The sequence below is a fragment of the Erythrolamprus reginae genome, chromosome 5 (genome assembly GCF_031021105.1).
Source record: "Erythrolamprus reginae isolate rEryReg1 chromosome 5, rEryReg1.hap1, whole genome shotgun sequence".
Taxonomy (NCBI): Eukaryota; Metazoa; Chordata; class Lepidosauria; order Squamata; family Dipsadidae; genus Erythrolamprus; species Erythrolamprus reginae.
In genome coordinates, this window is record NC_091954.1 from 79,554,848 (window position 1) to 79,568,346 (window position 13,499).

The window sequence follows — 13,499 nt, forward strand, 5'->3', positions numbered from 1 at the left end:
AACGTGAATTTAAATAACGTAATTCGAATGTTATAACAGTGTAAACAAAGGACCTGCAGAGGCCAAAACTAATGGGGCAGAATTTACCTGTCAAAACATTCATGGCAACCTTGGGCGTAACTCCTTGCTGATCCAGGTGAAGGTAGCCACCTTCACCTGTATCCAAGCCACGCCCATAAGCGTGTGAGAGGAGCTCACCGTCCAAACCCCGAGGGAAATTGGATAAGGTGAGTCACATGGGCATCCCCTCTCCAATCCCCGAAGTTGTGCGAACCTATAGTTTATGGGGAGAGGCGGCCCATCATCTTGAAAAGATGCCCAAAAGGAGAACGCACAGTTGTTCCTACTGCCCATTTCCGCCCCAACCTGCCAAACCCCAGTGACCAAAGGGAAGCCAAATTAGTTCAATGTATCTCTACATTGCGCCGCACCCCCTAACCAGTCCATCCTTAACGACAGTGTGGAATAGGTGAAAAAATGGCCGCACCAAAGAGAGACCGCCAAAAATTCCTATTCATCCCCGAGGCGACCCCATCCAGGCACACTGTATGATAGAGGAGGGCGGGCGGGTGTTCACTTTCAGGATAGCCGAGGGCAAGAGGAGGAGGTCCGCTTCAAGACACTCTTAAATAGGGTGGCTTAGGACCTCCTCCCAGGCCCAGGAGGCAGCGCACTGGCCTGGTGCGCTGCCAAAAGCCGACCTCCGGTTTTTACCCAGAAGCCGGAACGGCACCAGCAGCGTCTCCCCAGCTCCGGGGACAATTTCGGGCGGCTCTTGAAGGCGCCAGCCGTGCATATGTTTTAGCTTCTAGTTCCCTTTCTTGTTTTCTCGAACATTTCTTGTCCAATTTATCCTTATTATCGGACCAATACAAAAATAAGTGTGGGATCATTGTGACATAGTGTATGATGTAACAAATATGTTATTTTCATCTACCAAAAAAAAAAAAATATCCCCAGTATCCTCATTGGTAAAACCCATTATGATGTCATTATTCCTTCCTAAATGATCAAAAAGAAATTTTTACAACTCCGGGGCAAAATAAGTCTTAAGGTAGCAAGATAGTTAGGGAGAAAAGGTGCCTGTGGTGGTGGAAAAGAAGAACAATATTTGGGATTTGTTTTTTAAAAAAAAAATTATGACCAGCAGACCATGTGCATGTTGCACGATTTGTCCTTGCTGCCCAGGATCTAATTGTCTTAAGCAATGTCAAAGGCTATGTGGTCCAAAACAATCCAGCCAGTGCTGGAAGTTTGTGTTTACAGATGAACGGAACTGTGATTGTTGCTATTGCCCACATGAAGATGACAACCTCTGCCAGTGCTGTCACTGTGCGTTCTCAGAAAGCCCCAATTGTCGCTGGTGCTGCTGCTCCTGTGCTAATAATAGAAACTGCAAATGCTTGTGCTGTACCGAGGAGAACAATGAATGTCAGTGCTATGAAAGTAGATGTTGCACTTTTCCATATTTGCCGTACAGACGTGGAGCTAAATTACGAAAAAGGTAAGAGCAGTCAAACGTTGCTTCTTTGGGGAATCTTCCTCAATCCACATTGATCCATCACTCTTGAGTAATGTGTATGTATGCGTGTGTGTGTAAGACTGATGCTCTTAAAGATCAAATGTTGAATTATATTACTCTAATTCAGACCATAAAGCAGCAGGTTTCTTCAAAATAGATTATCACATTCTACAGCATTATATTATGAGAATTCTGCAATTTCTATTAGAAGTAGAAATTGTAAATTTTTAGCCAAACACATCCTAAAAGTGGTTTGTAAATATTAAAAAGTATCGCAATTGCTACCCTTAAGCATACCACTTAAAAGGCTTTAAATTGCAGTTGGAAGATATAAAATGCAAATGTTAAAAAAAAAACCTTGTTAGGTGAAGGAGTAAACAAAAACTTAAATCCTAAGCAAATGGAAATACTAATTGTTCTCTTCCTCCGGAAACGAATAATTATGGAGCACAAACCTATAACTCACAACATTTTAAATTCATTGCAGTATTTTATATTTGGAACACAAATACAAATTATTAACTATTAAAAATATGTTCATATCTATGTAATACGTGATGTGAAGAAAATAAAAGAAAAGCAGTTTAGTTTTCTGTTTGGATATCTCTTTCCAATTCATATAATATTTTTATAATAATGGTACTCTGATCATTTACCATTATCTACAAATTTTGGCAACTGCTACTGATTCAAAAAACTCAAGAAAATCTAAAAAGGCTTGAGAGTTCTCAGAAATGTATTAAGCCATTAAAGCGAAGGTAGGAGATTTGTGGACCCTTAGATGTTGTTCAATTATTAATACCTTGGATAGCACAGCTAATGGTAAGGGATGGTGGGAATTGTAATTCAGAAATACCTACAGGTCTACATATTCCCTGCATTGGCATTCTAAATCTATTTTAACAGAAAGAGTTGTAAACCTAATCCTACGTTGCTTCTGCTCTGGCAATCTCACACTACTTACCAGAGCTTACAAAACTTTTGCCAGACCCATCCTCGAATACAGCTCATCTGTTTGGAACCCATATCGCATCTCAGACACCAACACCGTTGAAAATGTCCAAAGATACTTCACCAGAAGAGCCCTTAATTCTTCCCTTCAAAATGGGCCCTATGAGACTAGACTTTCAATCCTGGGCCTAGAAAGTTTAGAACTAAGACGCCTTAAACAAGATCATATGCTGCAATGTCCTGCCTGTCGGCAACTACTTCAGCTTCAACCACAACAACACAAGAGCACACAACAGATTTAAACTTAATATTAACCGCTCCAAACTTGACTGTAAAAAATATGACTTCAGTAACCGAGTTGTCGAAGCATGGAACTCATTACCGGACTCCATAATGTCACCCCCAGACCCTCAACACTTTACCCTTAGATTATCTACGGTTGGCCTATCCAGATTCCTAAGAGGTCAGTAAGGGGCGAGTACAAGTGCACTAGAGTGCCTTCCGTTCCCTGTCCTATTGCTCTCCTATATCTCCTATACCTTTCTTCTATTCCTATATCTCCTACTCTTTCATTGATATGTTCTATTACTATACCTTCTTTTCTATTCTTTCTTAGATATATTTTACTATGAGTATCTCCTATTTAACCTTCATCATGTATTTTACTATGTGTATATAGATATATACCCATTAAAACCCTCATTGTGTATTGGACAAAATAAATAAATAAAATAAATAAAATCTCATATCATCAATTTAGTAACCTATTAATTTTCCTCAAAGTTTCTAAACCTGTTTGTGGGCTAATTGTAGAATTATTATTTTAAGTTTGATAATTATAAACATTAGTGGCATCCTTGGACATAACTCAGAGATTTCTGTATTGGTTTTACTTTCAGACTCAGAACCCGTGGGGCAAGTGATACATCTGTCATTACATTGGATAAAGAACCTTCTGGACATGCTTTTATTGACCAGCTTGTATGCCCATTGTGCCAACGAATGTTTCTCCGTCCATTTATGTTACCATGTAATCACTGCATTTGTGATAAATGTATCATGCAGAGCAGACTAAATGCTGAAATTACAGAGAGTTTCTACATCATCACATGTCCAATCTGCAACAAAGCACACTGCCTACCATTTTCTAAGAAAATGTACCTGAGGATTAATTATTTAAGGGCAAGATTGGCTAGAAAGTATATGCGCCGATATGGTTTCCTAAGATGGAGGTTTGACAAAAGCTACATCCCAATCTATTGCCAGATTTGCGATGAGAACAAGGCAGACAAGAGATGTTTGTCATGTCAGCTGAACTATTGTAATCTTTGCCTGAGGAATTATCACCAAGATATTGCTTCCTTAAATCATGCGTATGTTAGAATTAGTGATGACATCTGGGAAGACAAAAACTGCTTAATCCATGGTGAAACAGCGCTTACCAAATACTGCCTTGAAGATCATGAACTACTATGTGAATATTGTGCTGAGGCTCAACATAATGATCATACCAAAGTTTCTTTATCAGTTGGATGTACGAAAATGTCTGCTATGTTATTTACGACTATTGCGAAGTTTAAAAAAGGTTCCTATTTAAATTATTCTATTTCTGCTTGATATTTTCTTAGTTGCAGTACTATATCTAATCAATGTAAATGCTTAACCCATCAGAGAATTCTCTAAGGGTGAAAGTTTTCTAAGTTTCTAAATAAGTGGATTTTGATCAATGGAGAATAAACTGTCTAGTTCAGTGGCCGACGCCTGTTGGAGGGGCAATGTTATCACAGGGGATCCACGTAGGCTTAAAAAAATGTCATGATTTAAATCTTGATTTGAGTTTTGGAGGTTGTTGGCTATGGTCCATAGCCACAAAAAGTATTTAAAGGGGTGCATGGTGAAGAATAGATTGAGAAATAGCTTATATCTAGTGGCCTTGCGATATCTGACCTCAGCAACGTAATACATAAAGCTCATAGCCTGCTTTTGGGAAAGTTATTATTTCTCAGTTTAGTCAATTTTAAAGTGGGATGATTAGCACAACATTTAGTATCTCTGACAAATGAACATATAGACCTTGAAAGCATGGAAATATGATTTCTGAAAGGCCCTTTATAGTTGCTTTTGAATTTATTTATTTATTTATTTATTTATTTATTTATTTATTTATTTATTTATTTGATTTGATTTGATTTGATTTGTATGCCGCCCCTCTCCGAATTTCTTATAATAATAATAATTAATAATAATTTATTAGATTTGTATGCCGCCCCTCTCCAAAAACTCGGGGCAGCTCACAACAATAATAAAAACAATGTTACAGTGGAACAAATCTATTATTAAAAGAGAAAAAACATATAAAACCCCATCATTTAAAACCAAACAACACATACATACCAAACATAAAATATAAAAGCCTGCGGGAGGTGTCTCAGTTCCCTTATGCCTGGCGATATAGGTGCGTCTTAAGTAATTTACGAAAGACAAGGAGGGTGGGGCAGTTCTAATTTCCAGGGGGAGTTGATCCCAGAGGGCCAGGGCCACCACAAGGAAGGCTCTTCCCCTGGGGCCTGCCAAACGACATTGTTTAGTCGACGGGACCCGGAGAAGGCCAACTCTGTGGGACCTTACCGGTCGCTGGGATTCGTGCGGTAGCAGGCGGTTCCAGAGGTACTCTGGTCCAATGCCATGTAGGGCATAACCAACACTTTGAATTGTGACCGGAAACTGATCGGCAGCCAGTCATTGTTCTTCCATAATTAGCTGAAAAGCACATATAGGCATTTGTTACTAAATGTAATTATGAAAATAAAAATAAAAATGTTCAAATGCATTGACACAGTGCAAACCCTGCCATTCATAGTTGCACCTTAATAGCAAGTAGAAGAAATATGCAGTTTGCAATGTGAATACAGGGCTCATGTTTTGTCACACTTCCTCCTGTTGAAACACCTTAGGGGTAATGAAGTCATACACACATTCAGACATATAAAGACCTACTATTAACATAGTTATTTCTGCCTCCCAAGGTCTAGCTTTCTTCCTCTCTTTTCACAATTAAAACATATTTTTCCATCCATTCAAAACTCCGCTTTAAAAAAAATAAAATAAATAAATCCCTTGATCCTTATTTTTCATTGTTCAAACATTATAGAACAATAGAAAGCAATCAAATCTATGATTTGGAAAGCAGAACAGTTTTGCTGAGGGTTCAGCCATAACATGCTTTTGAGTCTGTTTTAATTTCTGAACTTTTTGGCATAAAGTAGCAAAGTCTCAAAGCCCACCATATTCCATAATGCCCTTTCCAGATTATTAGGCATATGGTAGGTTCAGCAGTTCTGATGGGCACAGCATTAGGTTCAACTGCTAAGGCAGTCAGACATTATAGAGCCATGGAATTAAATGTTTAAAATTTCATTTAATTAAAGCTTAATATAAACCAAATAGACATTTATGAGCTACACATAGCTTGACAAAATGCTGGATATAATTAATTACTGTATTGCTTTTCCAAAGTGTATAAATACTGCTGTGAATAACAAATTGATGTAATGGTGCTATGTAGAATTAAATAATTAAACTTACTTAAGTAAGGTGCTGTTTGGTGTTTTATTCATCCTTGTGGAGCAAGATTCAAATATGATCTTTTTGATTTACTGGCAAATGATGGTTTCAGGAACAAAAATGGTGTGTTGAATTTCTCCAAGCCACTTGAAACAGAGGGGAAAATAATCAAAATTTTTCTGGAGAATTGAACTTACTACGTAGTAATGACAGATACTAAGATTCTTGCTTTTTCCAACAAATAGAAATGATCTCACAGGAAATGGAGATTAGCAGCAAACTGCAAAACAACCTTGTTCTAGAATAAGGAAAATAATTTTTAAAGGAACTCATTTTCTTAAAAATTTCACAACAGTTTACTTAATTATTCATAAATCCAAATCTTAATCTGAAGCTTGTTTTTTCCCCTCACGACAGAATGAATAGATTTTTAGAAGTGTAACTTACAATTTTTAATATAGTATCATCACATCATAAATTTTCTGGAACTGAACAATATTATACTTTCATATATATATGAATCTACGAAAACACACACACACACACACACACACATATATATATATGTCACATGTTTTTTTGCTGAATTTGAAAATTAAGGGAGACTAGGATAGATCTATTTCGGCCTTATTTTGGTCTCATCAGCTAGCCATACCCACTGGGACTTGAACCTGCAACCTTTGCCTTGTAAGGCAGAGAATTATCTCTAGGCTACAGTATCCAATCCCTTCAGCTCTGCACCAGGGATGGGTTACATATTTTTGTGTCGAATCACCCAGGCGTATTGAAGGAACATCACAGCTCCTTATTTGCCTCTCGGCCCAACCCAGGGCCATTTCCAAGGCAGTTAATTTTATTGATAGCCGACAATTCTATCTGTATGTGTCACATGTTTTTTTGCTGAATTTGAAAATTTAGGGAGTCTAGGATAGATCTATTTCGGCCTTATTTTGGCCTCATCAGCTAGCCATACCCACTGGGACTTGAACCTGCAACCTTTGCCTTGCAAGGCAGAGAATTATCCTCTAGGCTACAGTATCTAATCCCTTCAGCTCTGCACCAGGGAAGGGTTACATATTTTTGTGTAAATTGGAATAGAAACTATCATCTCCCAAATTGATTAGTCTGTGTTAAATACTAATATTAATCTATTTTCTATCTTGTGAACAAGAATGGTATCCTTCAATATAATATGATCATTATTATCTTGATTCTTCTGTTGCAGTCCGTTATGTAATCGATAATGACCTAATGGAAGTCCTTGTATTAAAAAACAATTTTAAATCTTACAAAGAAACCAAACGGAGAGAGATCAGGAATGGTTTTATGAGGTTAAAGTTGATAATTCAGGAGCGTGAAAAAGAACTGATGGAGGCAGTAGAAAACCTTGAACTTCAGAAACAAAAGGCACTTTGGGAATTTGCAAACCATGCAACAAGAAAAATTGATCAAATGGACAGTCTCATGCAATATTCTAAGGAAGCTTTAAAAGAACAAAGCCCTATTGCATTCCTGCAATCAGCCTGGGGCTTAATAAGGGAAGTAGAAGATATAATTTCAAGTCTTTATCAGCCCAACCCATACCTTAAGGAAGATCCAATAAAGCATCTTAAAGTCAACTTTGAGGAGCTTGCTGAACACCTAGTAAGCATTTTCCCATCAATCCGCAATAAATTACGATATGAACAAATGAACAAAAGTCCTTATCCTTGCGGTTCTGATGTCATGATTCCAAGGACTGTTTCAAGTGCGCACATTCCAAATCCACTAGGACTGAACAGAAGTTTCTCCTTATCATCATTTCATTCACTGACTGAGCAAACCTATCTAGGCAGTCAACTGCATATTAGACCAAAATCATCACCACCAACAGAGCTGAAAGGGAATCAATTGTATTCTATTTGGAATGCCTCATCAGATACTTCAAAAGATATAAGAAACTATCCAAATTATGGACCGAGTTACAATCCAGATGCACAGGAAGAATATTCTTCACCTCCTGGACTTGTTATTATTTACCAAACACTTGTCTACCCAACTATTGCTAAGGTATGAACTTTTGTTAACTGTTTTTATTCTCTGACCTTGCAGTCAATATGAGCATTCACGCTTTCTGTAAATGCAAATACAGTGGTACCTCATCTTACGAACGCCTCTTCTAACGAACTTTTCAAGATACGAACCCGGTGTTTAAGATTTTTTTGCTTCTTCTTCTGAACTATTTTCACCTTACGAACCCAAGCCGCTGCTGCTGGGATGAAGGGGTTTCTTTCCCCCCCATTATTTTGAAGAAAGAAAAGGGAGGGGCTGCTTGGAGTAGGAAACATTTTGCAGAGAACAACGTGCTTTCAAAGGAACTGAAAGGGTGTCTTTTTAAGAAAGAAAAGGGAGGAGGGAGGGGAGGCTTGGGGGAGGAAAAATTTTGTAGAGAACAACGTGCTTGCAAAGGAACTGAAACGGTGTCTTTTGAAGAAAGAAAAGGGAGGGGCGCCCCCCTTGCCTTTCTTCCTTCCCACTCACCCTTTAGCCTAGCCTTGCTTCTTTCACCCGCCCCCTTTAGCTGCTCCTCCCTGCCCTCTGTTCGCCTCCCTTCTAAAGTTTGGGATTTTCCTGAAGGATTTGCACGCATTATTTGCTTTTACATTGATTCCTATGGGAAACATTGTTTCATCTTACGAACTTTTCACCTTACGAACCTCCTCCTGGAACCAATTAAGTTCATATGATGAGGTACCACTGTACTGTAATATTAGATAATAGAAATGTGCAGTTAATGCAATTATATTTTCATCAGCTCTGCATGTAGCTGCATACATTTTGTTCCAAATAATTTCCAAGTGATTTCTTTAAAATGTCTGGAAAATTTGCAGTTTCTTATGTATGAGTTTTTATGTACCTTACTATGGAATTGCAGAATAATCTAAACTATTTTGTGGTTTTACACCATTGATCAACATATGAATGAAATCATATTGTTGAGTTTTGGACCCTAAGTTATTATATCATCAATGAAAAGCTTCTTTCACAAATGGCCATAGACTAGCATACTACATAATTCCTCCTTTTTCTTTATCAAAAAACCTTGGCTTTTGAGCTGATGATACTGTTTTTAAATTTCAGATTCTTTCCAATGATCTCACTCATCTACAATTTAAAATAAGAGTCCTGATCTGACCTTTGTTAAAGAGACCTGGTGGATAAATTAGAATAGATTTGTTATATCTGCCTGCATGGTTATCCTTTCAGATTATTAGAGGGGCATAATATGCTGTAAAATTAAAATGTTAGTCTTGTTTCCTACTACCACCCCTTCATGTAGATCTGTTGACTGTTCCTTGCTGATGTCAAGAGGATTTTGTCTGAGATTAAAAGCAGCACTATTTGAAATAATATTTTTTAAAAAAATCTTTGATAATATGTTTATTTTGATAGTTGGTATTGATTCTAAGCAGATTTTTTTCACATTTCTAGAACTTTTTTACTTATTTCCATATTTTATAACTACTTTAAAATATGCCTTTATTGTTACCTGTTAATACAATCCCAGATATTTCATTGAGTATTTTGTGATCTAGCAACCAGTCTTTTTCTACACAAAATTTTCCTCTTGAATTGTATATTTTTATTATATCTTCATTACTTTAATTTTGTATCCATAAAATTCATTAAACATCTAATTGTTTTTACCTTCTGTCTTATTGAAATTAGTTGTTATATTGCTCCACAAGCTGAGTAATTGTTTTTTTCTGATTTTATTAATTTTTACTTTCTATTTATGATCATAGCTGTAAAAAAACCCCTAGAAGTTGACCTATAAAATGAAATGTTATTGATAGCTTTTGAAAAGAAAACTGAGTTAGCTTAATTTTTATGAGCCCAATTTACATGCTAATTATTTCTATATCACTCTAATTTTACTTTTTCTGTTCTTATTATTATTAACCTTTTGTCCTTTGTAGGTTGAGTGAGTCATTCATCAAAATAATACATTATTCAGGGATAATATTACAGCCATCTTGTTATGATAGTGGTCAAATCTAGATAGTATGAGAAATGGCAAAAATTAAAATCACTAGTATAAATTATAAAATCGGGACATCAATACCACTAAAATGGTAAGAGTAGGATTATAAAGACATTGATTAATCAGCTGACAAATTATATCAGACCATGAGGATCAGTAAAGTGAAATACAATAAAATGAATTACGGTAAACTAGATCAAAATGAGATAAACTACAGGGAGATGAAATAGAATAAAAATTCTATTATGGCAATAGAAAAAGTAAGATAAAGAAAAAATAAAAGTAATATAAAATAATATAAAATATAATGCAAGGATGTATAATATTGAATTTGAAAGAAGGTGTACTTAGGTGAATTCATGATATGTGTTCTGACTACAAACCCAACAGTTTGAGATGGAAAGTTTTGAAACGCAACAGTTTGAGTGTGCAAAGTTAGATAAAAGAGGGGCAATCAGCAGAAGATGTATATTCCTGTACAGTTAGTAGTAAAGAAGGACATTGGTTTTGGTTTATCTGAATACCATGTTCCTCTTAAAGCACAAGTGTTGTGCTTTAAAAGGAACTTTCTATATTGCCTCTGCAAATCTATAGTGAGAAGTACATGGACCTAAACCGAGGGCCTCCAAACTGCCAACTTTAAGACTTGTGAACTTCAGCTCCAGAATTCTTCAGACAGGTGTAAGTTGAAGACCACAGGTTTTGAAGTTGCCAAGTTTGGAGACCCATGAACAAAGCTAAAGGTAGAGCCTGTCTAAATTTAAGAACTGGGATGTGTTGCAGATTAGAATATCAGATGGGGTTAATTATAAATATAAATATATCCTGTGAGAGAACAGCAGCTTCTAATTGATGTTCTATGTCTTAAATCTTATCTTTTAAATTAATTTAACTCAATCTGATCTCTGTGGCAAGATAGCATAGCACTATGTTGATGATATCAAATTCCAAAACTCTGTAATGCAAGGCAAACTAATGCTCAATGCTCTTCAGGTGTTGGCTCAGTGCCTGGAGGCTGTAAGAACCTGGATTAGGGAGGAACCAATTGCAACTCAACTTTAATAAGACAGATGGCTTTTGTCCCCCTTACTGCCACCCTCTGCAATGGTCAGCAAAGTTGACATCCCTGACTCAGATTTGCCATGTAGCTGCCTGACAATGACATTTTTGCTTCCCATTGCAGGTGATGTATGTATTCATTCTTATTCCAGTAAGAAAGAAAGTATTTTAAAAGATATTTTAAGACCCAGTTGAATTTTTGAATGACAAAATAGAAGAGTTTTAAAAATACAAGTGTACTGAAAGTTCTGGTTACTGTAATTACTGGTATTTAAAACCATATACTTTTCTTCCTTATTTTATTAGAGAGGGCTGTAAAGAGGGGGGAATGCATTGGGGTAGCGAAAATGGAGCTCCACCCCAGAGGACCCAATTTGCAATGAAAGATGTTGAAAGAATATGCAGGGCATCCTGCCTAAGCCACGCCCACAGTGTGATAGTAAAAATTTTGGTAGCCCTTCACTGGCTGTAAAGTACTGTAAAACAATACATAAGTCTAAGTGTTATTGCTATTTGAGTCATATGGGAGAAGTAGGTCTAAAACCACTGTATCTGGTGAGAGAAAAAACTAGAGCCAACTTGAAATATTCTGCTTCATTTATGACAGTAGAAAATATAACCTAGCCTTTCCAAATGAATACCCATCATATGAGTTGAACTTAATTCCCTGTTATTGTGACATTTTACCTGGTATGGAATTTCAAATAGTTTTTAGAAGGTGGAAGATTATTAGGTTTACAATCCATGGGGCTGTTATTAAAATGCTATTCAGAATTACAAATGCCTGTTCTGTGGACATTAAATTTATATATATAATTAAATCAGGGTTGTGGTTTGCAGGTTTCTGGGTTTTTTTATTCTACAAATACTTATAACTCAAATAATGGAATGCTAGCAGCCTTACTTATTAGTTTGCTACAGAAACATAAAAGTATTTTCAGTGCACTTTCTTTCTTTGCACTCCACAGCTTTATTGGACCTGTCCAACAGAAGATGTAGACAGCTTTGAAGTTGCCTATTATGAAGTAGTCGATGAAGAGGCAGCTGAAAGTTTAGTCCTACCACAACTCATAGGAGTACTTACTGGAATTGTACAACAGAATCTCGAAATACATAATCTGACCCCTAATACAGAGTATCTTTTTAAAGTTCGAGCTGTCAATGAGAATGGCCCAGGAGAATGGAGTGAAGTCTGTAAGGTACAATCTTGTGTATTTAATTTCTGAGCAAATTAAATTTATATAGACAAATACATTGTCATGATTTTAGATCAGTAGCTTATATTTATTCATATTCAAATGAATTTAATTTAATGGAATTTAATTCAAATGTTGCTTGGATTTTTTTATGATTTGCTTTTGTTTGTTTGTTTACTATATAGCATTAACAATTTCCTGGTTTGACATGGTTTCAAATTGTTAAATAGACATTTTTATAATATTCCATTTCACACATCAAAAAGATAAGAAGGACAGCATTTAAAATGTTTCATAACATGATTTTTGTAGGACACGTTTATATGTTTGACAGTTTGATGTTTCATTTTTCCTCCACAGTTTTTTACCCATTTTTAAAATACCCATTCAGATGGAAAGTCCATAAAGAAAACAGATTAAGATTTAATACAGCAATTGTCCTAATAGAGATTTTTTTTAAAGAGTATGAGAAACAATTCATGACTTCATAATGAATAGAGCAAGCTGTCTCTTAAATCCTTAGAGCAGAGAACATTCTTCTAAAATGAACCTTGAACAGATATATTGTTTTAGACTATTTATTCACATGCCTCCAAATTTGACAACATTCTGAGGTGTCTATTTAGTATTTTTAATTCCTACTTTTTCTTGAACATTTGCTACATTATTTGATCTTTTAAAAAGTTGAAATCTTTAAAATATATTGATTTTTAACATTTCTTCAGCAACAATATTAAATAATCCTTCATTTTTCCCTTCATTATGGATGCCATTCCTGCTTATTCTCTTGAGATATTTGTCATGTACCTGTGTTTATATAGTTGATTGACAATCATAGTTCTGCTTTCCATTGTAGGTGATGACTCCAGATGTGCATACCAAAGCCAAAGCCAGATGGGGGTTGCTGAAAAATGTTCAATCTGCTTTCCGCAGATAATCCTGAACTACAGATCTACAAATTATTTTAAGGAGGAAGCTGAAACTAAGCTATCAGATAGAATCCCATTATATTTTTTTCTATTCTTCATTCTTTTTCAATTAAATTTGTGAGCTATGATCTAACATTTAAACATCCCTTCTAAAAGAAAAGGTTCATAAAATAAAATTTCAGGTGTTGTATTTTATATTTTTACCAATTTTTCATTGAAGATGGCTTAAAAATCACATTGTTTAAGAAATACAT

At 35.8% G+C, this 13,499-nt stretch overlaps 1 protein-coding gene across 1 annotated transcript; it reads left to right on the forward strand.

Moving 5' to 3' along the window:
* The first annotated feature begins 1,139 nt into the window (after positions 1–1,139).
* On the forward strand, positions 1,140–13,253 carry TRIM42 (tripartite motif containing 42). The gene is made up of 5 exons (XM_070754069.1): positions 1,140–1,504; positions 3,373–4,058; positions 7,263–8,086; positions 12,089–12,319; positions 13,173–13,253. The coding sequence occupies exons 1-5, from the start codon at positions 1,140–1,142 to the stop codon at positions 13,251–13,253; spliced, it is 2,187 nt and encodes a 728-aa protein (XP_070610170.1).
* Positions 13,254–13,499: the final 246 nt, after the last annotated feature.

Bases quoted from the DNA above. Each gene is read 5' to 3' on its own strand.
- TRIM42 (XM_070754069.1), top strand. From the start codon at position 1,140: ATGACCAGCAGACCATGTGCATGTTGCACGATTTGTCCTTGCTGCCCA. The intron at 4,059-7,262 runs GTTCCTATTTAA...CTTCTGTTGCAG, and splicing joins TATTGCGAAGTTTAAAAAAG to TCCGTTATGTAATCGATAAT. The intron at 12,320-13,172 runs GTACAATCTTGT...TTTCCATTGTAG, and splicing joins AATGGAGTGAAGTCTGTAAG to GTGATGACTCCAGATGTGCA.